The sequence below is a fragment of the Pimephales promelas genome, chromosome 15, assembly GCF_988280905.1.
Source record: "Pimephales promelas chromosome 15, fPimPro1.hap1.1, whole genome shotgun sequence".
Classification (NCBI taxonomy): domain Eukaryota; kingdom Metazoa; phylum Chordata; class Actinopteri; order Cypriniformes; family Leuciscidae; genus Pimephales; species Pimephales promelas.
Window position 1 is genome coordinate 21,320,200 of NC_142783.1, and position 27,265 is coordinate 21,347,464.

Consider the following 27,265-nt stretch of genomic DNA (forward strand, 5'->3'; position numbering starts at 1 on the left):
CCTGGGCGAGTACAAGACGCGGACATTCGCGTATAATAACAATTATTTAATGACATAAGTAAAAAAATATAATATGTGATATAGTGATCAGCAAAATCTCCTCTCTTTTTTTTTTAAAGTTTCCTCGTTAGCAAACGTTAGCCTAGCTAGCTTGCCAAGCTATTTTCATAAATAATCTGTAAGATCGTTTGTACCTTCACCTGTGACTGGAGGCCAAGGTCTAACATCATCAACCCAACAAGTCTGCCTGGCTGTAGCTGTCATCGAGGGTGCGTTCGCGTTATCACCGAGGTTTGTTTACATACCGGTGCACATGTCTATGCCGGTGTAACAGCTCAGTAATGGCGTCGCCACAAGATGGCAGCCTACACAGAACGCTCGTCGGATTCGTCTATAGTGAAGAGCAGCTGAGGCTGATGGAGGAACAGGAGGCGGCTGCCTGTCGCGGTCGAGGAGCCAGGACCGACTCGAGCTGGGCGAACTGCTGGTGCATGTGCTCTCGCTGCGAACTACGAACACAGATAGAGTCCGTCAGCTGCAGAGAATTTCAACGATGGCAATTTCTCCTAAACGAAATCTCTAAATCAGACGAGCACAAGGACGTTTGTGTTGTGATGTGAACCATCGTAGTTCCGCCTGACTGAACAGGTATCATGCAGTAATTCACCATATAGAAATAAATACAAACGAGTGAGTTTACCAATTTAACGTTAACAGGGTTCGTTGTGGGAAGAAGGAGGCAGGAACCGGCGAACATTTAAACAGTTTAATAGTAAAATGAACAAATACAAAACAAGCCAGCAGGCCCTCATTGACGACTGCTGCTCACAGCAGAAACAAAACGCAACATAAAATCAGGCCGTCCTCATTTTATGCTTTCGCTCCTCTGTGAAAGACGCGAGACCGGCGCGCGCCTCACAGGTGTCTTTCATTATCACTCACGCCGCCGGCCTTGCGCCACAGCCAACTAACTAGAAATTTAGTGTGAAATGAATTTCAAACTCTGGTGGCAGCTAACGTTAGCCTTGTAGACGGAGGAGTGATTTCTCTGATGTGTGCGCAGTTCCGAATTAGTGGGTGTGTGCAATGTGGTGCATTGTGGGAGTTGTTGTCTTACATACAAATGCGCCCCTCGGTTATTTTCGGCCTTTTCTCGGTCAAGAGGGCACCGAATTCAAAAATTCTTTTACATTTCGACCACATATATGATCCACTTTCAATAAAGATTAATGTTGAAATGGGTGAAATGCTCCTTTAAGGATGTTCCGATATTTGAACTGGAAAATAGGACTAAAATGCTTGTGATTTTTTTTTCTTTGTTTGTTTATTGTAGTGAGGGTACTGATATTTCCCCCGAGAGAAATATCTACACATGCAAATGCACTGCACATGCTGCATGCATGACTCCTTCCTGTTCAGTTCAAAACCACATGGTTGGCAAAAGCACCAGAATAGAGACAGAAAGAGGATTTGAGCCCAGGTATATCTTGGATCGTTCTCTTGTTTCACACATTTTCTTTTTTCTCTTGTACATCTCACTTTTCTCAGTCCTGTCTTGTTTCTCTTTTTTTCTTTCTCACAAGATTGCCATCTAAATGTGGTCTCTTTTGTGCCATGTGACCTGCACAGAAGTGCTTCAACATGCTTTATATACTCTTGAAAATCACTCCTCATGGTTTGACTTCTTATACTGTTGGATATGGAAAACGGGCTGCACATAATTGTGTAATTGTGTTCTTGAGTAATTTTATGGTTACTCTAAGAACACAGGCTTCCTTTATTTTCTGGATTTAATCAGAGCTCTAGATCTCACGGGCAACTTCTCTTTTCTCTTCTCTCTCTCTTTCTCTCCCCTTGATAATTTCCCCACTGCTTCATTTTCTGTGGAACATTCTGAATCCAAACTATTCTCTCCATGTAAGTCTTGTCTATTTTTCCGTGAATCCATTGAGAGTAGACTCTGAAGAGAGTTTGCCCTCTGACTTTTAGGTGTGTGTAGTTGAGGCACTGTTGGTTCCATAAATAGTGTCTTGCAATACTGGCTTTCTGGGTATCTTGTGTAGCAAGCATTCAAGATCGAATCCACACACACACAAAAGTCAAGCCATGGCCAAGAGCATGTGAAGAGCTTTCAGCTGGCTGCGAGTGAGATCAAGGCTGAAGACTTTTGCCTTTTATAGCTGGAGAGAGGAGTCTGGACAAAGTAAACAGTGAGTAATACTGCGCTCTTTCCACTTCCTCTCTCTTTGGGACATTAAGAATGTTCCCAGGCCTGTTTACATGACTGCTTGAAATTAAAATAGCTTATGTTTATGGGTTCACTCTCTTTTTCCAGGATAGAGATTGTGTGCTGTGTATAGGAGAGGACAAGGGAGAGGGAAAGCAGAGGGGAGGTGTTGTCACCGTGTAATGTTCATTGTTCACATTTTAAATCAGCTAACCTTTTGCAAATCATTTTGTTGTCTCATGTTCTTTATGGATTTTGGTGCTGAAATCCCTTTATGTAGTGTTGACTTGGGAAGTTGGGATTGCAGTATGACCTGTTTATTTATAAAGCAGGCATCAGATCATTTTCCTGTATAACATGTGATTCGAATCTTGTACTGCTCATAATGAAATATATGAATAGCCTTGATGACCTAATTTCATACCTCATGAGACTTAAAGCAGTTCTTAGTAATGTTTCAGTCTCAGATGTTTCTACCAAACCTTTAAAATCTAGATAAATTAGAATTGTTCACAAATGAGTAGAGCTATGACCTTAATGTGGATAGGAGAGCTCAGATAACGAGTTCATATTCTTCCTAATCTGACATGATTGCAGGTTTTTTTTTCGTGTGTGTGCTAGTCTCAGCACAGTGTGTGACACCCAGCAAATTGAAATTGTAATTACGTTTCTGGCACTGCACAAAACCAAAATTTGATACAGATTGTATTTATGATACCTATCATGTGTCTGTCTGTGTATGCGCTCAATGCCAAGGGCAACTGTAGCAATGTATGACGCACAGCTAAACGAGTAAATAACAGTAAATTTGACCTTACTTTAAGTTTGGACTGGCAGATTTCAGTTGGACTATAGATTATGAAACTGAAAACTATTGTTTCATAAATAATACAGAACTTTCAGTAAATGATCTTGGAATTCTTAGAATTCTATAATCTATTGTCAGTAAATGATTGAAAGCACACAATTCTCTAGAATGTCATTGCCTGCTGTTGCTTTTAGTCCTCACTGAAAATGAAGGGCCAAACCACACATAATAATTATTGATTTTCCCATATCTTTGTATATGTAAAATATAATAGAAATGAGCAGCAATAAAGCTCTCGACCATCTTAACTTGCCTTTAATTCCTTCTTAACTTAACCTTATACCGGAATACAAAAATTATGTTTATTCAAGTGTGCTATTAGTTCAGCTTTAAACTTTAACTAAAAATAAGAACATGTTTTGGCATCAATACAATAGATTTGTTTGAAAATACAGATTTATACAGAAACAGATATGTTCCTAATTCTGATTATGTGAGTTTTTGTGTACTGGGAGCATACATTAGAGTTTACTTCAAATTACTTACAGTTAAAGATATATTTCAAGTATAAAAAATATACCTAAATGGGAACATAGTAGTATACTTAAAGCAACACTAAGTAAGAATTTTTTTTTACGTTAAAATAATGTTTCCAAAATCGTTTCTGTGGTTCATCATAACAGGGTGAAAGGCACTTCTGCCTCTGCTTTGTGGTCCTATATCTGCTATAATCACGGTATGTAAGATTGCCAGATTGGGTTGCGTTTCTGTAGTTCTAATGAGACATAAGAAACCTACAAATTTGACTTGCTTTACGTCAAGCGTTACAATAGTCCTTATTTTGTTTTTATTTGTTTCTCATGTCGCAATACATCATACTTTTATGAAATCATGCAACATAGTCTACCTTGTCTGTGGATATCGTTCATTCCAAAGCCGGTGCTGGATAAACAACAAGTGTGTGTGCGACAGTAGGCTGCAGTAAATTATTTACAACAGCGGTAATGGACAATTCCGCTTCCAACCTGTAGGGCAACCACAGAGGAAAAGTTACTTGGTGTTGCTTTAAAGTGCAAAAATAGCAAGAATGGTAAACTAAATGTATGATATTAAGTTCACTTAAAGAAAAGAGTTTACAGAGAGAATTCTTCAAACTGTACTTTCATAAACTAAAAAAAGTGTTGTACAAGTATTTAACTAGTAAACTATCAGTATACCTGTACATTCACTTGTTAGTATTTGCAATACAAACAAAAAACGTAGTTACTGGTACAAGTAACGTTTACTACTGTTAGACTTAAAGTATACCTTTAGGTACTAAAAAGTGGGCCAATCTAGTCCTTGTGGCAATGAAATTGTAAACTTACAAGTATACTACTAGTAGCCTACATTGATATTATTCTACATAAAGTGTTCTCAAAAAATATTCTTGAACTTTCCTTAAATAGTAGCTACTTTAAAAAAGTATACTTGTTTTTTTGTAAGGGTATCCTGTAAAGATGCAGTTCCAGATATAAATGTTCAGCCAGTCTGAAGATAAAGTTCTAGTGTTTTTGCCAAATTCTTTAGGTACAGGTGACTGTTCCCCTTGAGGACAGCTGGTCCTCTGTGCCAGAGAGAACAGAGAACGCCCACTTGGATTCAGTGACTAGGCTGAAAGACAAGCTCTTTTTTCACTCCATAGTCAGCAGTATGGAGATCCGGCAGATCTGGTGAAAAAGACGATGAGGTACTGACCCTGAGTCAAAGTGAGGTCACATTCTAAACTAACAGCGAAGAACCACAAAAGAAGTGGAAAAAAACTGCATAGATGCTTGGTGGTAGCACAATTATCATTGTGCTCAGTCTTCGGCACTGTCAGGTTCTTCTAGGAGTGTTCATGGATAGTGAATTGTAATTGGTTTTGAACAAGGGGCATCTGGTACATGGCAAGATTCTCAAACTGAATTACAGAGATGGGAGATATTTTGCATCTTTTGTTGATGACTTTATGCCAAATTAGAATATAATTGGCTCTTTTATTCAATAGTTTCCACTCTTAATCATATATATTTTTTCTGATTGCTTCTGACTGATCTCTTCATCTCCCCCGTGGCAGATGCTGTGGTTGTTGTGTTGTCCTGGCAACACTGACAGTGAAATTAATGCACTGAGAGCGCTGCATTATTGATCAGTGTTAATGAGTTAAAGGTGTGGCAGATTGTGTAGTCAAAGTCTCTGTAATATGAACCTCTACCCTGCTGTGTGTGTGTGTGTGTGTGTGTGTGAGAGAGAGAGAGAGAGAGAGAGAGAGAGAGAGAGAGAGAGAGAGAGAGAGAGAGAGAGAGGTAGGATGTCCCAGATCTAAAATCATGAACATCATGATAGGGGTGGGAATCAGTATGTACATGGTGATATGATATCAATATCTGGGTCACCATATAATAACATTGCTATTTTTTTATGTTATTCGAATAATTATATGTTGGTATTGACTAGCTAATGTTTCCCACACTAGTTTATGTATGTAACTGTATGTACCCTTTTGCTTTTATATTATCAAAAGTTTCATTATTATTATTTATTTCCCCATAGCCCTTATCTACAAAAGGAAGTCAATGCTTTTAAAAGGAAATCAATACTGCAAGGAAGCATTAAATTCAGCTTTGCCATCAGAGCAATAAACTACATTTTATAATTCATTACAATAGAAAACAGTTGCTTTTAAAATATAATAATATTTCACAAGATTACTGTTTTTTCTGTATCACAGTGGTGTTTATTTGCTTCATTGTTTGGTAACACTTTCAAATATGGTTTAATATATTAGATATCACAAACATTTAAAAGACTCACTGGGCCAAAACTTTTGATGAAAAGCCAAATAAACCTCTTTTGCAACTGAAAGCGGTACCACAACGCTCACTTTGCACGTGTGCGGCACACTGTATGACAGACCGCTATGATGATGAGGCTTTTTTTTTTTTGTCATGGAAGACATTAGGCCTACTGTAATAGTCTGTTTACTTAATGTCTATTAAAAAGACAACCCTCAGGGAAAAACAGAGCTAATGGTCTCAAATGGAAAACAGTAGTCTGTCTTTTGCTCTGTGTATCCAACGTTATCTCACCACCAATTCATACGAATTCGAATTTAACAAAAATAGCACACATTCATACAGGTGAGGTCGTATGAATTGGTACGAATTAGCCACCTCGTCAAATTCGTACGAATTGCCGTGAGATCGGGTTGGTGTATCTGCATGTTTGTTTAAAGGCTTAGTATTGTATCCATGGGCAGCTTTAAATGATTTGAGCGCTCATAAACAACAACTGAGATGACAGAAGGTCTCAGTATGGATTTGTCTTGGAACAATGCGACATCATTTCAAATCAGCAATCAGAAGCAGACAATGGGGTTTTCTTTGAAAATGCTTAAGGAGGGACCTTGTGTACAGAACATACACTCAGTGTCTCTCGTTCCGTTTCCGTGGTTCTGTGTCCCCTGATGATGATAATGCTCTCTTCCTTATCATCTCTATGGTTACATAGAACCAACAACATTTGGAATTGTACTGTACTGAGTATATGTAAGCAAGCAAAACAAACAGCACAGAGTTGCTCAGTGCTTAATGGCCTTTGAGGAGAACTGGCCACAAGACCAGAGAACAAAGCACATTTTGTTCTTCTCAGCATGTCTTGGTGGATTAACATCTTAACTTTGGTTACTGCTTAATCTAATAATGCAGAAGTGGGTCATGATACAAATATTTTGAAGTAAATACATGCATGCATTGTCTTTTTTTGTGCGTTTGATAATCGAACATGCATGTAAGCTGTGAAGACACATCAATGGGTATTTCCTTGAAACTACCCCTGAGTTTCGCAGAAATCAGACAAGAACCACAGCCAAGCCATGTGCAGTTTTAGACCTACTGTGGTAGGCTATCTGAATGATAATGCTCAGGAATGATTTATGCTGCATTTAAAATTGTATACTACACCCAACTGAAGTAAAAATGTTCAGAATTATAGCTGTTTGGGGCAATAAAAAAAAACGTAATTTAAAAATTTGAACCAACAGTTGTGTTTATCATATTTGACCCTAACATGGGTTGATAACGAGTGTATTAATCACCATTTATTCCAATCCCTGCATGGGAGCTCCACTGGGCCGACAACAAAAACAATGAATGCACTATAAGCATGAAAATATTTGCTGCTAATGTTTAGTTTTAAGGTTTGAGTCTGGGCTTAAGGGAAGGTTAAGAGATAGTAAGTGCGCATTTTTGTCATCACCATCAAAAAGAGGGTTTGCGCTGGCGCAAGCTGTTAGTAAATCTGGCCCTTTGTATTTGATGACAATAGCTTACAGTGCTTACCACTTGTCAGAAAACTCTTTTTTTTATGATATATTATTCGGTTGAACCCAACACATTATCTCCTTACCATCATGCACCTGCAACCCCTTCCGGTTGTACTTGCACTCCTGGATTCAAATCAATGTTTCCAGCATGGTAGGCGGCCGCTCAAACAAGGATGCTAGGTCGCTAGTTCACCCCTTGAGGCCAGGAGAATGAGGTTTACTCACAGCTCTTTCTAACTGGTCTCCTTTACACACCTAAACATACTTTCACACAAAAAAACAAAACAAAAAAACAAGCAATTTCTATATTTTCATCTTACTAACATTTTTTACATTTGATAAACATATTTTTTTCGGGAGAAAGGCACTTTTATGTTTCATGTTTCTTTCATGTGGCTTCTGGTAACGGTGAACTCTGCCAGGTAAAATTATATTAGGCTACTGTCACTTTAAGAGCTAATGCACGGATCCAATATACTGTTACACATTTATCCAATATACTGTTACTTTATATTCTTATGTTTCTTTTTGTGTTTCTTTTGATTTTCGTTGATTTCAATGTTTGATTAATTCACTGTTCATCATGTAGATTGATATTGGTTGTTTTCTTTGCCTGACAAAGACGGCTTATGGTCGAAACTTTACAATTTATTAAACTTCTTTGGGTGCAGAAATAGCAGTGTGCTGCGATTCTTTTGCATTTCAGCTGTTTCGATGTGCGCATACTACTTTGAATAGAGTTTAAAAAGTTCACTGAGAGATGTGTCTAAATATTTTCTCTGTAATGTTCCACTGAAGAAAGCGCTGGCAGAATTTCATTTTTTTAATGGCTTATCCATTTGTTTGCCTTGTAAACGCTACTTTATCCTTATCATCAAAAAAAAAAAAAATACTTGTTAAGTCTAGAGATTGCCTCAATTTGGAAACAGGCTCTGAGAATAAACTCAATTAGATTTTGAGGGCACAAATTGCAAGGCTTGAACATTCTCTTTGACCCTCTCTAACTAATCTAATCACACTAACAGAGCACTCTTGACATGTTTCTTTTATTACCCGCTAATGAGCCACTCAGTTCGTCTCATCTACCCTTTTAACTTGGCAAAATAGCACGTATTATCTATGGTTTTAATCATCTCTCTGTTGTTGATGATCAGTTTACTGAGATACCCTCTCAGATTTGAGCAAAATATAAATTAAGGGCCCATTTGATAGATCACTGTTGTGGATATTTTTGAGTCTATGATCCCTGTCTGGCCCATGTGCATACCACATGCTATAACCAGTTCAGTCTTTGCATAACTATGGATCTAAGGTTGCTGCTATAGCATGGCTGGCATGCAAACAAGCCAGAGATGATGCAGCAGACGGGACGGACATATGAGGCATTGTTAGTCTTATTCTGTGGTCTAGTCTATGGAATTCTATTTTTAACTCAGAGAGGTAAAAGAGAGGTTGGTCTTCAGTCTCCATTTCACATTCATATTGAGTAGTGTCCAAAAGTCTGAAACCTCATTGAAGATTTGAGATTTAAAAAGTTTAGGATTTAGAAAAATTATAAAGGAACATGAATAATATTCTGCACTCGTTCTGAGTACCTGATCAAATCAAATTGATCTTGTGAGGGGTGACTCTTACTGGCTCAGATGGCTCAAATGTTCTATCTACTGAAGCACAAAATACAAAATTTGAGTGATTGTTTTTTCCACGAAACTCAATAAGAAGCAATATTGTGAAATAATAATTCAATTTAAAATAACTGTTTTCTATTTGAATATATTGTAACATGTAATTTATTCCTGTGATGGCAAAGTTGAATTTTCAGCAGTATTTCTTTTTCAGTCTTCACGTCCACATGATGTATGATGTATGACGCCTGTATGATGGTTATGGTGCTAAAGAGAGAGTTTTTATTATTTTCATCAATGACACAGCTTTTTTATCAGGGTTCTTTAATGAAAGTAAAACAGAACATTTATATGAAATATAATAAAAGCAACAGTACCCGATAGTTTGGAACAGTAGGCTACCGTATTTTGTAATAGAAATGTAAATATTTATAAGTTGCACTAAAAGTGGTATCAGAGTGTTTAATTGAATAATTTAATTGAAGCGAAACAATGTATAGATCTGGTTTGCTGTTCATACAGAAAGGTCTTGCTTTAAAAACTGCTGAAAAACAAGGTAGGGTTTGAGCAGGAATGTCACAAGAATTATCGTATGGAATGAGGTAAGGGCTGTTTAGGGACACTCTCAACTTTGTGATCAGTGGATTCATATGAAACTCCTCCTGAAACCGCTGTGAGGAACTTACTTCACTGAAGTCACATACAAAGCCCCGCCTGTGTATTCTGATGACAACAGAGAAACCTCTCAGAATATCTCCCTCAGCTCATGCCCTTCTAATCTATTGTCTCTAATGATATTTGAAAGGATAAACTTGTAAACTTTAATACGAACTAATAGAAAAGAAAGACTAATAAACATGAACAGTAATTTTTTGTGTGAAGAACTTTGTCTGTGTGGGCAAACAATGGAAACTGAGATTTATATATATATATATATATATATATATATATATATAAACACACACACAAATTATTTCCCCCCTGTGACGGAGAGAGTCATGCATAACATCTGACCTTACTTCAACTTGGTGTAGGTAATTCAGCAGAGCCCTGTGAATTTCAACACGCCCTTGGTGAAAAACTGGTTAGCTGGTCTTATCTGGTAGCCTGGTCGGGGGTAGATAGATGAGTTTTGGGGTGGCAGTGGAAAACTGGTTAGCTGGTCTTATTTGATATTCCATCCTGGTCTGGGGTAGATAGATGGGTTTTGTGGGTTTTGGGTCAGTGGAAAAACTAAATTAAAGGAGTAGTTCACTTTTAAAAAAAACTTTTGCTGATAATTTACTCACCCCCATGTCATCCAAGATGTCCATGTCTTTCTTTCTTCAGTTGAAAAGAAATTCAGGTCTTTGATGAAAACATTCCAGGATTTTTCTACATATAATGCACTTTACTGGTAACCAAACGGTTCAAGGTCCAAAAGACAGTTTCAGTGCAAACTGTTCAAACTGGCTTTAAACGATTCCAGACAATGAATAAGAGTCTTATCAAGCGAAACGATCGCTCATTTAAAAAAAAACAAAAAAAAAAACAAAGTTTAAGTTTTAAGTTCTGTGATGAACAAACCTTTTCCGTGTCAATTTGTTCATTTCGTTCGTTGAATGAACCAAATGACACGAGAGAGATTCGTTCATTTTGATAAACAGGAGAGTCACGAACGCGCATCACAGAACAGAGCAAGGCGACAATTTGAGCATATAAAACTTAAACTTTGTTATTATTTTTTTAAATGACCGATTGTTTCGCTTGATGAGACCCTTATTCATCGTCTGGAATCGTTTAAAGTCTTTTGAACAGTTTGCAGTTTGCACTGAAACTGTCTCCTGAACCCCAAATAAATGTACAGCCAACAAGAAAGCCTTTCCAGGTAAAGCAAACACTAGGTAATCAAGTTTTCATTACAGTGATGAACAACTGTAAACAAAGTGAATGTTTGGTAAATAGTGCGGAAGGTTTTTACCCCGCCCTGTGGTGGTTTTACACTGAAATGGGAGGAGTGCATGCATCATGGACAGATCTGGAGACAGGCAGGATGTGAACACGCTCTCTGGCAGCTGGAGCTGAAAGGTAATGATGACTTTTAAAAAGATAAAGGCTGAAGTGTTCAAGTATTCAATCAGGTTGGTGTCCGCTCTTTGATAGCGAGATGTTTGAAGACTGTGTTCCGGTTTTTAACTTTCATGTTGTGTAAGGAGCGCGAGACTTTCCTCCGCGTGCGGTTGAGTTTTGACGTTAGCAGGTCCGCTAAAACAGTCCGCATTTTATTTGCTCTACAGCTTTGTTTAAATAAAGGTGTGAGCGATTTCAGATTACAAACACGGTTTCTGAACAAATTAAAGTGTCTGTGGGCTTGTTTTCAGCATTTTTCCTGTTAAAAGTAGCCTAAAGTTCGCTTGGTTGTTGTTTGGCGTCACCTGGGGAGAGGTAGCTACAATCACAGATCGCATAATGTTGGTTAAAAACTAGTGAACATCTTCAGGGAACTCAAGCATCTTGTAAGCTGGTTCAGAGAAATAATTACTCCAAAACAGTCTATATTTAGTCGTTGATAGTGTGCGTGCCCCTGGAAACTGCGTACGGTGTTTTGTACACAATTCTGTGTTAGACGTCCAATCAAATTAGGTTTAATAGTAACTTTAGTGTCCCCTACTATATTTGAGATTTTCTTGAATACTCGTTAGCTTGTAGCCCACTTGTGATCTTTATCAGGTTGTGACGTGCCTAATCGTGTCTGGACATGGGATGAATTTACTTTCACAGTTGGTATATGAAGTGACTGTTGGTTTAGCACAGCTCTCTAGGTTCATGGTATGAACAGAAATATTCTTCCCGTTTAACTTCTAAATGCATACTTTAATCTCATAACAATCTCTTTTGCTTTTTACCCAAACACTTTTCACAATTTTATGGTATGCTCCTTGTTTGCATGTGGGTTGCATTGTGACTCCATTCATAGGTGGAGAGTGAATCAGACTGTCAGTTAATAGTTTTTAGGGAAACAAAGTTCGGCAGTTCAAATAAATGTCCTCTAAACTCTTACAGTTTTGTTCTTCCACTCTATAAATCGATTGTTGCTTCTGGTTTGCCAAAAGCTTTATTTGTTGTTAAGGATGTAATCTAATCTCTTTGTAATCTAAATGTATGCAGATTGTGCCCTGAAGGAAAAGGCAGACAAATATTAAATCAGTGGCCACTTTCAGGAAAATTTATTTAGACCTGTTTGATTCTGAATGACCTCACCAAGAGGAAGAAAGAGAGATCCTGGAAAAGAGTCATCCTACTTTTTTTTTTTGTTTTTTTTTGTCCTACATCCTTCTTGGGGATACTCGAAAGTGAAAGCAATGACCTATTATAAAAAGGATATGATTGGTTATGTGGGCATTTTGAGCTGTACTTTGCTGTCTGCTGTTGGTGTTGGGTGAGCATAATCATACCAGCAAATTGGGAAACTATCCCCTGGTTTCACAGACCTGCTTATGCCTAGTCACAGGCACCTAGTCACCTGCATATAGGCACCTGCCTGTTCACACCAAAGACGATAACTATAAAAGATAATTAGTTATCTTTTAGCTAAAATAATTAGATATTAGCTAAAGTTGTTCTCAGTATTAAAGAATAGCCGAGGCCACACCACAGCTATAAGGAAAACAACACAGAGAAGTTATATCGCTGACTGAATTCACTTTCGTAATGATTATTTCCCCCATCTGATGAACGATAAAAACCTTGACAGCCCATCAGAATCATTCCTACTATAACGATTTCAAGCATTTAAAGCAACAGAAAAGCTATAAAAACTACAGATAATAATATCTGCTGGTGTGCATGTTAATATAGTTATCGTTATATTTATCGTTGTTGGTGTGAATGGGCCTTGGGCAACAATAAGAAACCAATCACAACGTCGTCATTAGATACAACAACACAGAAAAAACAAATCTCCATGACAACATATTATACAACACCATGCTAAGATTAAGTAGGCCTTAGTTTACAATGGCGCTGATGTTTTTCAAGATATGTCAGTGCAAGTTGCATTCAGTTAAAACAGCTCAAACTTCCAGTCAAAAGTATGTTTTAATTAAAATAATATACTCATGTTCTTGTTCTGTTGATCGAGTATTTGAAAGGAATCTTTGGGGGGAAAAAACCTATCCCTAAATCATTTACTTGTTTACTCATATTACAGATTTTTCCTGTAGTAGTAGTATCTTAATAGTTTCCCACTCATTTAATGTGCTTGTGTTCTGTGGTCACAGGAGCCAGCTTTAGGCAAGCTGCATTGGGTAAATTTCCCTTGAATTAGGGGTGATGCATCCACAGAGCAATGTCAACCATTTACAGCCTGTCCCTCTAAGGGATTTTAACTCTGAGTCTGGAGTCAGAATGAGGTTCATTCCTGCCTGGTTTTCACTATAGTGTGTAAAACGTTAGCTTCATTATAGTATTCATCAAGTCTGTGCTAGAGTTTAGCACGACCCTTATAGGCCTTTTAGCTGTGGCAGTTCAATTTTACTTTTACCTCATCTTGAGAGGTAAGACTAAAATGGTTTCTGTATGACTCCAAAAAAAAAAAAAAAGTTAGAAGTAATGAAGTATTACTTCTAGGAACATATTTTTACTCTTCTTGTGCTTCTGAAGTCATTGTGCATGGTGAGCAGGAAGACCAAGTGCTCTGTTTGCGTCAGTGGGTTTTTTGACTAACTAGGGAAAATCCCTTGGAGTTTTACTCATTATCTTGACTCTTCAAGGGAAAGGAATGCCCTTCAAGGTATGCTTGTGGTCCCAATGTGTTAACATTCTCATTCTATCGGTTTTTAAAGCTAAGCATTTTCAAAGCAACCTACAGGATGTTATCAAAGTGAAATGGCTTATCTTATAAGAAAAGCCTGCAAGTTGGCGGGGTTGGGTGGGGGACCTTGCTGGTGGCGTTCCTCGGATGTGTTTTTAAGATCCCTCACACTTTCATGTACTTTTGTTTTGGTCACTTGCTTTCCATTTGGCTGCCACATGGGAAATACTCCACCCAGTTCCTGACAATTAGCTTCAATGATGGAGAATTCATTCTCTTCCAGGAAATCTGCTCTGAAGTGTTAAAGGAGAGATCATGTTTTTGTTTCATGCTGCTAAGCTGTGTATGTGAAAGATAAGCCCAATTCATTTTTTCCTTCATACACTATTATTCAAAAGTTTGGGCCTTTTTTTTAAAATTAAAATTATTTTATTTATTTTGAATAATCTTATTTTGAAGTTTCTATAACCCTGAAAATAAAAATTGATGTTTCCACAAAATTATTATGCTGAAAATTTAGCTTTGCCATCACAGGAATACATATTATTTACATAATAATATTATATAACATAGTATTGCTTTTATTTACTGTGTTTAATTTAATGAATGTAACCTTAAGCAAAAGAGATTCAAAACAAACTTTCAAAACATAAAATAAATCTTCCAACTCTAAACATCTGAATAGTAGTGTAGGTCTTAATTTTGGGACAGTCCACAGAAAAAAAACACACCATGCACCTGACCCAAGATAGTCCATCACAGAGTGACCAGTTTGCTTTTTGTTTAGCCTCAAACATTTTTATTCATGTTTGACATTAATTTCCTAAAATGTCATTGGACTGGAAGTCACACACAGAAATTATCAACAGTGAGTGGGTGAATAAATAGACAGTGCTTCTAAACTGTATTGGAGTTAAATATAGTTTTCTTCTAGTTTTTTTTCGCATTTTTCCTGCTTCATGGTTTCTTGTTTGTAATTTTTAAACTAGAACACTGGCTCTCAACTGGTGGGTCACAGGTCTGATGTTAAAGTGTTACTGGCAGTAGTAAAAAAAAAATATTTTGTTGTATTTAGCATAGTTTGGATGGTAAAAAAACTTGACAAATAGTCAATTGCCAATATGGACTGGTTTGAGAATATATATTACACAAACACACACACACACATAGCCACACATCAAACCATCAGATAAAATTTAGACATCAGATAAAATTTGATATTTTTTTACTAGTGGGTGCCAGACACTAGTTAATTTATGTAAGTGAGGATAGCAAAACTGTGACACGTCATACCCCAAAATTCTTCATACAGTGGACTACCAGTAAAGTGTATAACAATTTGGGATGAACTGAACAAATTTAAGCATTACTTGGTAATTTGTTGACCTAAATAAATTGATATTGTCTAATTGTGTATTTAGGTTGAATAGCTGTCAGCCCAATAATATGCACAATTTAACAGCAGAACAGCTTTCTGCTGTTAAATTTAATTCATTTATGAGACTGTAACTGAAGGATGGCCAAAGCCATGCAGTGAAATATCAACTGATTTCATAACTCTTGAGTTCTTGTCAGTCATCTTGTATTACCATTTTCTAAACTATAGTGAATAAACTGTTATAACTTTAGAAATGTTGAAGGTGTCTGAATAAATTTACAGTATCTTTGACTTTATATATTAAAATATGTAATTGGCCACTGAGACATTTAAAAACCAAAATTGTCAGCGTCATGCCATGTCATGTTAATAATTGTGCATATTATTGGGCTTATAACTTTTTATTTACATTTTAACGGTACACGCCTTTGGTGTTGTGTTGGGTGACTTGTTGAACCATATAGATAAATTTGAGTAAATACAGAACTAATATAAAATGCTCTAAGAATTAGCTAAAAACTTAACTACACTGTAAAAAACTGAGTAAAATTTACTTATTTTTTTTTTTAGTAAATTTCATACATAGAATTAAGTAAATTATACTTTAAGTGAAAGTAACATAAGAAATTAAGTCATTTTTATTTAGCTATTTAATTGAATTTTTCTTTGTACAACATTTCACTCAAACAATATAACATTAAATTAGACCACACTTTTTAAAGGGTAATTCCACCGGTGGATACATGTATTGAAAATGGGTCATATATGTTGTAGACCAGTATCATAAATTTCTAATTTGGGTCCTTCTTGGTCGATAAAAGGCAGAAAATGACTTTTTAGTGCTTGTGGATTGTAGACAACAATCCCTTTTTCATGTAAATTTCATTGTTTTTTTTCTGTAGTATTTAATTCACCACAAAATAATTTTTATTAGTGTATAAATGCACACATGCACTGAAAAAAAGTAAAAATTACTTTAAAAATACGCGTGCAAAAACTTGCTAAATAAAAATTAAGGAAATTTCACATGAAATTAGTAAGTTTAGTGAAAGTAACAAAGAAAATAAATAATTTTAACTTTGCTAGTAAAAGGTTAAATATCTATTTAGATGAAGTATGTATATATATATATATATATATATATATATATATAAAGACGCATGTATATTTATAAAATATATTATTTATATATAAAATATTTATATTTATTTATAATATAAATTATATATAAATCTATACAGTATATACATGAAAATATTTCTTAAATATATACAAGCTTGTGTGTGTACTGTGTATATATATATATATATATATATATATTATACATAGTGCACCCACATATATTATGTAAACACAAACTTTTATTTTGGATGCGATTAATCGTTTGACGGCCCTATTTGGCTTTATGCCCAGCTGCACTACTTCCTGAACTTCAGCCAGCTTCTTGTTTCCTGTCTGCCATTATTGGCCAAATTGATTAATTCAGGTGTGTCTGATTATTGTTGCCATGACTACTGAGGTCAAGCACACCTGAATGAATCAATTTGGCCAATAATGGCAGACAGGAAACAAGGAGCTGGCTGAAGTTCAGGAAGTAGTGCAGCTGGGCATAAAGCCCATTGTGTGAGGCACCGTATCTGCTTCTCAGAGAATACACTTCATGTAAATGCAGAGAGCTCAATACTTAGTAGACCATACACAATGACGGTAACATTTGATGGATAGTTTGTGATTGAATGTGTCATTTTGAGTAGAAAATGAATTCTAAATGTCACAAAATGGCTATTTATTAATCCTAACAACAAAAGCAATGATAAAACTGTGTTAATACAGCTGGAAAACAGTGAAAAATCACCTTAATTAATTATTCAAGGCCCAGTGCATGATGGGAACACCAGTATCAGAAAAGTTAATTTTTTAGCGTTGATATTTACGCTTAAACTTCTACACACTTGAATTGAGTACTAATATAGAATTTACTTTTTTTTTTTTATTCTTGCCTGAACTAACTTTTTCATGTATAAAATGTTTCATGTTTTCATTGCTTCATCACAAAATCATACGCCATTTGAATTCTGTGTTCGTGACGCTGGTCGGCAACTGCTTTGCATTGTGCCGGACAACATAACGACTGATTCTTTCTGGTTTTGACTTGTTCAGGACATGTCCTGTTATTTCTCATTACAATTTACATTCTGACACCCGTCCAAAAATAGATATAACATCAGGTGCTGCTACTCATCCTAGGAGACCAGAATGAAAAACAGACAAGCAAACATGCATGCAAAAAACATTTTTTTGCATATGCATAGTCCTATTTGTAATTGCTGTTGACTAGTTGCTATGTTTTCTACGGTGGATTTTGTGCACATTAGAAATTAACCACATTAAGCACATTAACCATCAGCTGGTGGTAGACCAACCAGTTAGTGGTATATTGGGGTTGGTTTTAGAAATGAAGAAAATTCTTGACAGTAATTCAACAGTAAATGCATTGTCTGTTCACTTTTACAATCCAGCTGGAGTTAAACCGTTTGTAAAGGGCTTGTGAATAGATCTGTCTGTGTTTAGTCTGGTGATGTGAGGCAAGGAGAGATTCAGTTCATTGTTTACACAGTAAACGTAATGTTAATTATTAATAAGAGACTTCACCTCCTGGGGACGCTTGCAGCTTACACTTTCTCTCTGACCGTAAGTGCACTAAGTTGGAGCAAATGTACTGAACGCCTGGATTTCAGCAAGTCATAAGTGCACTTAAGTTTTTTTTTTTGTTTTTTTTTTGCCCTGCAGGGCATATTTTAACAAGAAATTGTAAATTTACTGAACTTCATCTTCCCTGACGTTGCCTTTGTTTTTTGTTTTTCAAATTTTCCTTATTGCATAATAGAATTGAGAATGTTGTAGTCAATCTACTCTGTATGCTTTTCTGCATGGTTAAATAAAACCTGTTGCTCGCCTTTTTTGCCAAATAATTTTTTTGGATACATTTATGAAAAGGAACCTATAACACCTTCAGTCACTCAAAGAGGAAACTGACATTTTTCTCTCTACTGATAAATTCAAGCAATGCCAACAAATACTTGCCCAGGTCAGACCACCTGAACAAATCCTTGTGTGTGAACAGACCATGTTTACTCTTGCTGTTTCAGGCTCTGATGTTCCATTTAGCCATTATTACAGCAGCAGCAGCAGCAAAACATGTCTGTTCTTCTTTCTCCTCAGATATGGATTTCCTTGCCAGATCCTCCTTGTCTCTGTGATTTGCTCTGCCAGTTTGTCGGGATGGGCTAAAAAAAAACAATTGCTAGAAGCTGAGCACCATACCCCTGGACACCTCCAGCGTCTCACCTGTGCACAGGTAAACATGTACACACTTCAATCTTTTTGATTGTATCAATTGATTTCATCATGGTTTTTCACTTGTCCACTGCTGATACTTTGAGAGCAAAGTGACTGATGTTGATCTTTATTTAACTGAATTTGAATACAGTTTAAGGACCATAAACGACAAGTACTGTGTATTGACATTTTAAGTTTTCTTGTATACAATATTTAATCATAATTCATTTAAATGAGAAACAGGTATTTTAAGTGCTTCATGTTTTTATTCAGAAATACGAAACCAAGGAAATTGGCATTGTGCATTTAAGTCGAAATTGATTTTTCGTTGAAAATAAATGGCTCTGTGTCAGAGACAGGGACATATGTAGTCTTTAAATCACCACTGATCCCAGAAGCCAGCTGGCCCATGAGGCCATTCTAAATTTAGTCCTTTATCTCATACGTGTAAAACTAGACTATCCCTGCCCTCCATAGGCTTTTACTAGTATTCCTTAGAGAGTTACGGTGTGGGGTTTACAAAGAATAAGAGAAGACTGAAAGGAAAATGGGCTAAGGTAGAGCAGGAAGAGCGAAAGAGAATGGGAATGTAAGCTAAACTGAAGAATGCGAAGTTGAATAAATGAGAGAAGCCATGTGCAACAGAGCAAAGGGGTTGCTGGGAGACAAAAGCAACGAAACAAGAGAAATAGTGAGGAGGTGGTGAAAGAGAAGCAACAGGTGGATGGGGAAAAAGAGGCATGGACAGAAAAAAAGGAGGAAGTATTGATAATTAACCTTTAGTAAGTGTGAATTGTCAGTTTAATGAAATAATTTAAAAATCTTTTTTTTTTTTTATATCTATAGACAGTTACTCCAAGGCATCCCAAATAAAGTGTTCTTTTTAAACTAGTGCATTAACTCTCATTTAGCATTAAACAAAGAGGTTCACTTTTTTTTTAATTTTTAGCTTGAAGAGCCTAGCTTGTTGAAATCGGGTCATGTCCTTAAAGTAACTGATGTCTTTTTTCTACCAGTAGTTTGTCTTTTCGACTTACAGGGTCTTATGAAGTCATCTACGGTTGACATTTAGACACATTAGCATGCAGTACTCAAGAATTCATTTGCAAACATTCACACACGCATGCAAACAAACTCTGAAGCAATGCATGTAGTCATCTAACAGAATTAACTTGTGGTTATTTACGTCACTTTCCTGTGGTTTAGTTGAAACTGACAGCTAATCTGTTCTGGTGAAAGAGAGGCTATCCGGAAATGAAAACTGTAAGAGGTAGGGCAGGTAAAAAATGGAACCTTTGCAGTTTTCTGTGCTTGACCCCAGATATCACCTTGTGAGGTGCCTTTAGTTAATTATATATTTAAGAGTGCATGGCTGGGTTTTCTGGATGCAGCGCAAGCTACGATGTCGGATTCACAAACAATTGACTCTTATGTACTGGTCCGTTAAAAAGATTCACGAAACAGTGTCTAAGTAAATTCATTGTCAGTTAGTGGTTTGAATTGGACTTTTACCGGTGGTTGAGTTGACAACCGGCTCCCTCGCTAATTATTTTTCAGTTCTGGGAATTGTTTCAGTTCATTTTTCAGGCATGGTAATGGGTATGACAATGTTGTATGTTTGGTCTTGGCAGAATAAATCTGCTATGTTGCTGCTGTTGCTTGTGTTGGTTGTCATTGTTGCTGCTGTTGTGGCAGAGCAAGTACGGGACTCGCTTCTGCCAGTACATACACGACACGCTGCTGTGAGCAAGTAAGACACGCTGCTGCTGTACAATATAGCGTAAATGAATTACCCGTAGCAGATCAATACAGGTGGAGCTTGGGTATGCTACCCAAGTATTTGAAGGTTGAGCAGCGAGCTCATTGGCTACTGATACGGCAGGAACCAATCAGCTGCACCCTATAGATAACTATGTGATTATGAACGGGTAAAAGAAACCTATTAGCCTGCACCATCGTGGGTTTGTGCGTCCTCGTTTCCTTTCCTCGCGTCTCAGATCCACCGCCTGTAGGATGTGAGGGAAGGCTGCAAGGAAAGAAAAGGAGGAGAGGACGAAGGAAGCGAATGATTTTTTTATACATTGAAATACTTGATCACTCGAGCGTCACTTCACAGCATCATCAGCAGCGCTCAAAGGATCTGCCCTTATGTTGTTGAAGTTTGGTTATTTAAGAAATTAGTAATAATTAATAAAAAGATACTGCAAAGGTAAAGTATAAATTCAAATTATTGTGACCGATACATGCGTCACATTTCCGCAAAGGACACGTCCTTGTATCCTCACTCCTCATGATGCCTCCTCACCACTCAATCCTCGACTCCTGGCGGTGCAATTAGAGAATTGAGATGTCCTTCAAGATAGCTGAGCTCGATCGTTTTCCTGGTCTTAGGATGGAGGACGCCAGGACGGAGGAGACGAGGAGGGATATTGAGAAGCGCCCCTAGAATTTCTTGCTAGGACTTTGTATTTCTGTCCGATTCTAAATGAACCGGTTTACCATTTCTTGGGATTAATGATACATATTCAGAAGGTTGTTTTTGCAATACATTTTCTTTTTTCCAATTGTAAACAATTCAACAAAACATATTTCACTATAAATATTATCGGTCATTGTTACTATCCCGTTTTAAAACAACTGTTTTCTATTTGAATATATTTTAAATCTAATGTATTCCTATAATGGCAAAGCTGAATTTTAATGCAGCAATTACTCCAGTCTTCAGTGTCGCATGATCCTTCAGGAATATCTTTGTTTCTGATTCTTTGATTAATCGAAAGTTCAAAAGCATTTATTTGAAATTGAAATCTTTTGTAACAACTGTACTGTCACTTTTGATCAGTTATTATCAGAATGAATGTACCCTTGTTGAATAAAAGCAAAACAAAAATGACTGAATCCAAACGTTTGAATGGTCGAATATATGGCACAAATACAGTCAGTATCACTACAATGACTGCCTCAAATGGGAAGTAAAACATATTTATTGTTAAGTGTGTTTTTAAAAAAAATAAATAAATGTATTAGGTCTGTAGCCCTGTGAGTAGTTCTTAACTTAATTTTTTTTGTCTTTGCTGCTCAGGTGGTGAGATTTGGCACCATGCAGGGACCTCGGAGGAAGGTGAAGGTCATGTTTATGATGACTATGGTGTTTATATTCATAGTGGTGGAGGTCTCCCGTAATGCTGGGAAGGGCAGTCGCAACAAAAATAAAAATCTGGTTCCCTTGAAGCGTTTTTGGGCAAAAGATCTTCCGAATAACGCCTACTGGAATCGCCAGCAGCAACAGCTGAACTACATCAACAACCCCAACCTAGAAAAACTCAACTTCACGATTGATAAACTTCCAGACTGGCTAAACGACACGGTCAGTCTTGATTCCTGTGACCCAGACTTCAGGGTGACCACCCAAGTCAAGGATTTCAACTCCTTACCGGACCGCTTCAAGGACTTCCTGCTTTATATGCGATGCAGGTCCTATCCCATCGTGGTGGACCAGCCAAACATATGCAAAGACCAACCATTCCTCCTCCTAGCTATTAAATCTTTAGTCCCGCACTTTGATCGACGTCAAGCTATTCGCGAGTCGTGGGGCAAAGCTGGCCGCCTTGCAAACAGAACGGTCGTCACGGTGTTTCTTCTTGGAAACGCAGCCATGGAAGACTATTTCCCTGATCTCTCAGATATGCTCCACCATGAGAGCTCAATGCATCGAGATATCCTTCAGTGGGACTTTAGGGACACCTTCTTCAACCTCACTATCAAGGACGTGCTTTTCCTGGAATGGCTGAGCACCCGCTGTCCTGGAGCCAGTTACATTTTCAAGGGGGATGATGACGTTTTTGTTAACACCATCCGCATTATAGACTTCCTAAGCAGTCTTTCTCAAGCCAAAGCCAAAGAACTGTTTGTAGGGGATGTGATTACTAATGCTGGTCCACACAGAGACAAAAAGGTCAAGTATTTTATCCCAGAGAGCGTGTTCGTTGGAGCGTACCCTGCGTATGCAGGCGGGGGCGGTTATTTGTTCTCGGGACAGCTGATCCAGAAACTTCATAACGTCTCGAGGTCTGTGCCCCTCTACCCTATTGATGATGTCTACACGGGTATGTGCCTCAGGAAACTGGGTCTCGCACCTGAGAAGCACAAAGGCTTCAGGACCTTTGATATCGAGGAGAAATATCGCGATAATGCCTGTGCCTATAACAGCCTGATGCTGGTCCATCCCAGAAGTCCTCAATATATGATCAAAATCTGGGCCTGGCTGAATGACCCAGCCTTGAACTGTCACTGAACTGCTGCTTTAAAGGGACAGTTCACCCTATGATTATAATTCTATCATCATTTACTCACTTCCATGATGTTCCAAACCTGTAAGACTGACTTAATTTCTTTTTATGGACCAAAAAGCGGATTGTTTTTCAGTGAAAGTCAATGGGATCAAAAAACTTTCAGAATATCTTCTTTTGTCTTCTGCAGAATAAAGACAGAGTTTGGAACAACATGAGGGTGAGTAAATGATAGCAGAATTGTCATTTGGGGAATTATCCCTTTTAATGTTTTACCGTGTTGTTCTATTTTGATTTATTATTAGCATATTTTCGTGTAAATAATCTGGAGCAATGATGAGCTCTTTAAATTTCAAATGTGCTATCTGTCCAGTTCTAAAGTGGCTCTGAATTGCTACCTATACAGTATTTCAATGGCTTGACTTTGTGTCATATTCTGTTAATTATGTTACAAGTATTTATACACTGCCTTCTGGTTGTGAGGTCAGAGGTGCTGAGGATTGTGGGAAATGTAGTTCAGCTGGTCTGAACATGACCACAGAATACACCGCTCACCAGAGCACAAATATCTGTTAGTCATTTTAATACGATTTTTTTTTGCCGATGGGAGAATTGTTGTATCGTGTAAAATTGAACTGACATGTTTAAAGATCATACCTTTTAACAAACATTTTTTAAAGTTTCTATGTGGCCGTCACAAGCATAATCTCACTGTCCATACTTGCCGCTTTATTCAAACAGCCTGATAATTGAAACGTGTGCTTGTGTGTGTTTAGATTTATGAAAAGTTGGCTCATTTTTAGAGCACTGGGTGTGGGGGACAACAGTTTCAGATCTTAATTGAATATAGGTTGTCTACTCAAACCTCTACATATGTGCTTTTGACTCTACTGCACTGCTGTCTCTCTTTCTTCTAAACTGATTCTCATGCAGAAACAGACAATCAATTGCTAGTCTCAATCATAATTTTGTATAAAAAACCAAACCTGACCATTTCATCAAAGAAATGTGTAACATTTTTTCACTCCTCTGCTGGAAAAAGCAGACTAAAAGCCTCTTTCCCTCTTTGATCTGATTCGAAGTCTTCTCAGGGTGTTTTGGTCAACAAATCATTTGAAATCAAGGCATCTCACATTTTACCTCTTTGACTAAATGAATGAAACTTTGCAGCCAATTTTCCAGCCCCAGATTAAGCCTGTTGCTGTTGTTCATGCTGTTTTTGTATTTTCCTTGCCATGAAGAGGCCAGGAAATGGTCTCAGCTGGATGACTTAATTATAGTACTGAATTTGATGCAGCAGCCCCCAACTCTTTTACAGTGACACCTGCTGGTCTGCACATGTATCTTTTTTTTATTTTATGAACACTGGACATTTTCCATAACCTGCTTTCATCTTGATAGAATATTTAAATGCATGTGGCCTTCCAGTCAACTAGTAGTTCACTTATTTTCTGTTTTTTTTTTTTTCTTTTTAGAGGCATAAGCATTGTAATCTGTGCTGACTTGTCTGGTTTTTTTTTTTTTTGACTTGTCCGGTCTATAAGCCTGTAAGTCTTCAGGCGGCCTCATTGGTTGTTTGCTGAGGACTTAAATCAATTTTGTGTCATATTTGTCTCGTTTAATATTAAGTTGACCAACCAGCTATGAGGAATGAGGGCCAGAGGATATGTGTTTTGTTGTCTCTCTCTGCTGTTAGCAAGGCAAGCACACAGTTGAACAGCCTGATCTTGTGTTTGGTGAGAAAACAAAAGTGTTTACATGTGTTTATGAACAGTACAAAAAGCTTGTATTTACTATTTTATTGGTCGCAGAGGTAGATTATACAAGTTTTATACACTGGTATTTACTGTACTCTTGTGAGTTCTCAAACTCCACAGGCTGTTGTCGTATGATTGATGTTTTTTTGTATCAGTGCAACATTGCAGAATGAACTCTTGTTCTTGCCTTATGCTATTTGTGTACCAGAAGATCTTTTGGTTTATTTTGGCAATGCCTTAATGATGATTTGGTCTTTATGTAAATAGATATTTGGATGTTGAAATGAAAATATTTTGGGTAAAATGTGGCTTTAGTGTTGTATGTGTATTTATGCAAATTTAATGTAGGTTTCTGTATATACAGGCTCAGGAGTATGATCATGATAAAATCATTAGTTTTTTTTTTTAGTTTTTTTTTTTTTATCAATTCCGTTTGTAATTTTGGATTTGTTCGTTTATTCAGTCATGTCTATGCGAAATTTTCCGAAACTCTAATGGCTTTCAGGTATTTCACATCACCTTTTTTCATTCAAACTTCTTTTTTGCCATATATTTATATGCTGATTATTTTCTTATTTTTATTTATATGTTTGTATATCACTATGCCACTTACCAAAAACACATTGTCAATCATGCAAATATTGCTACCAAAATGTGCCTGTTAATAATTCTGATCAATAATGTGTCTGACAGTCTGTTGTAATTGAATATGCACATTTGTGTTTGTCACGTCTCTGTCTACTTTTTTTGATTCAACCTTTATAATAAATGGAATAAATGGATGTTTTGTGTACTGCTGTCATTCTGTCCATTCCTGAGGGCTTCTTGCAGAGTACTTTGCTACTTTTACACCTGCTATTAAATGTGATCTTATTAAAATTTGATAAAAGACATGCATTAATTTTTTTCTTCTTTGTTACTTTGTGATGATGGATCATTGTGTGTGTTGCAGCATTTATGTTTTTTAAACCAGCAGAGGGCATCTTGGTGCTTTGTGTGTCTTACAGCATCAGTGTGCCGGAGCTCTTATGCAGAGATATTTTTTTGTCACTGTGCGGCACATTTTTTTTTAATGCTGAATGCCTCCCTCTCTTTGATTTACTAAGGTACTTTGTCATGATCGTTTCTGTGAAACTATCTTGTCCCAACGTGCAGTGTAATTTTTCCTCCAACACTCTGACATTTAATTATAGCAGAGCTCCCAAATCATCTGTGGTTCTGCAAGCGATCTAGAGCTCAGCTAAACACAACATTTTCATACCTAACTACACTAAATCTTATTCACACTTCCTGCTTTTGTCTCAGAACTTGTCATTTATTACCTGCTGAGATGTAAAATGCAGTTACTTGTACTTTCTTGTTGGTCTCTTGTATAGGAGGCTGTCTGTCAATTTTGTTTTAACTGAATAATTGAGAAATAACATGGCGTTTTATTTAATTATGTTTTATAGATGATTTTGTTAATTTATTTTAAATTTCAAAACTTATGGAGTCCATGAAAGCAAAAAAGACAATCCCTGCATATTTTTATTTTCAGTTATGTTTTTAATTGAAAATGACTATGCAATGCTGTTCAAAAGTTTGGGGTCATTATGATTTATGCATGAATGTCTCTTACACTCACCAAAGTTGTATTTATTTACTGAAATATAGCAACATTGTGGAATATTATAGTTTTAAATAACTTTTTTCAATGTAAATGTTTTAAAATGTAATTTATTCCTGTGATAGTCGCATGTTGAAAACATCATCATTTGTGCTGCTTAATATATATATATATTTTTTGTTGATATATTTTTTGTGATTAAACTGATTTGGTTTTCAGAATTTTTTGGATTAATAGAAAGTTTAAAGAACAGCATTTATCTGAACTAGAAATCTTCTGTAACAATGTAAAAGTCTCTGTCACTTTTAATCAATTTAATGTGTCCTTTCTAAATAAGTGTATTAATCTTAATCTAAATAATTCAAATCTTGCTAACTTTAAACTTTTGTTGGTACTGTATTTAATATGTATACAAATATGAAAGTATGTTGTATTAAATAGACTGACGATGTGACAATTACATTTGTAAGTACAATTTTAGTCAGTACAAGTTCTTACAGAAAATTTGAATTACCATATTTCTCATTTGTCTTAAAAAAACATAAGTTTGTGGGTTTGGGTTTACATTTTGAAGCGTGTGTATCTTTTTTAAATGAGAAATTGCAGTGCAACACCCTCTCTTATCATCTTGTCCCTCAAGACATGGAACGGGAGGATGGGTGAGGAGTTGCTATAGAGACTTTCTCTCAAGGGATGAAGAGATGCTATTCTCTAGGATTAGAATCAGGAGTGGATGAGTGTGAATGTCTTAGTGAGAGGTTTTGAATGGTCTCAGAGACCAGATGATGGTCTAATTAGATGTTTGTGTTTGCGTGAAATGCTGTTCAACTTTGATCAGGACAGCGGGGTAAGAAACAAACGGGAGTGTGTTTTACAATCATGTTTCCCATTGCCTCAGGAATGAGTGAAACTGTGTGTGCAAGGATATTGCGTTTGTGGATCTGAAAACAATAGAAGAAGAAGAACGATAAGGTGTCTGAGCATGTAAGGAGTATACATGAAGAGTTCAGATGCAAAAGCCTCTAAATGCCATTTGAAATGTTCTTCTTTAATGATGATTTTTATCAAAATTGTATATTTAAGTTCAGTAATTTCACTT

General features: G+C 36.7%; 1 protein-coding gene across 3 annotated transcripts; it reads left to right on the forward strand.

Annotated features, from left to right (window-relative positions):
* Window positions 1-1,465: 1,465 nt before the first annotated feature.
* On the forward strand, window positions 1,466-25,342 carry b3gnt2b (UDP-GlcNAc:betaGal beta-1,3-N-acetylglucosaminyltransferase 2b). 3 transcript variants are annotated; one of them, XM_039654783.2, is made up of 4 exons: window positions 1,466-1,917; window positions 2,064-2,210; window positions 18,398-18,533; window positions 21,597-25,342. In XM_039654783.2, exon 4 carries the CDS (start codon window positions 21,615-21,617, stop codon window positions 22,806-22,808), a length of 1,194 nt encoding a protein of 397 aa, XP_039510717.2. In that variant the 5' UTR covers window positions 1,466-1,917; window positions 2,064-2,210; window positions 18,398-18,533; window positions 21,597-21,614; the 3' UTR covers window positions 22,809-25,342. The 3 variants fall into 3 exon arrangements, with proteins under 3 accessions (XP_039510717.2, XP_088976473.1, XP_039510645.2); XM_089120347.1 differs by having other exon boundaries at window positions 1,466-2,210; XM_039654711.2 differs by lacking the exons at window positions 1,466-1,917; window positions 2,064-2,210 and adding an exon at window positions 10,566-11,072.
* The last annotated feature ends 1,923 nt before the right edge of the window (window positions 25,343-27,265 follow it).

Bases quoted from the DNA above. Each gene is read 5' to 3' on its own strand.
- b3gnt2b (XM_089120347.1), top strand. From the start codon at position 21,615: ATGCAGGGACCTCGGAGGAAGGTGAAGGTCATGTTTATGATGACTATG.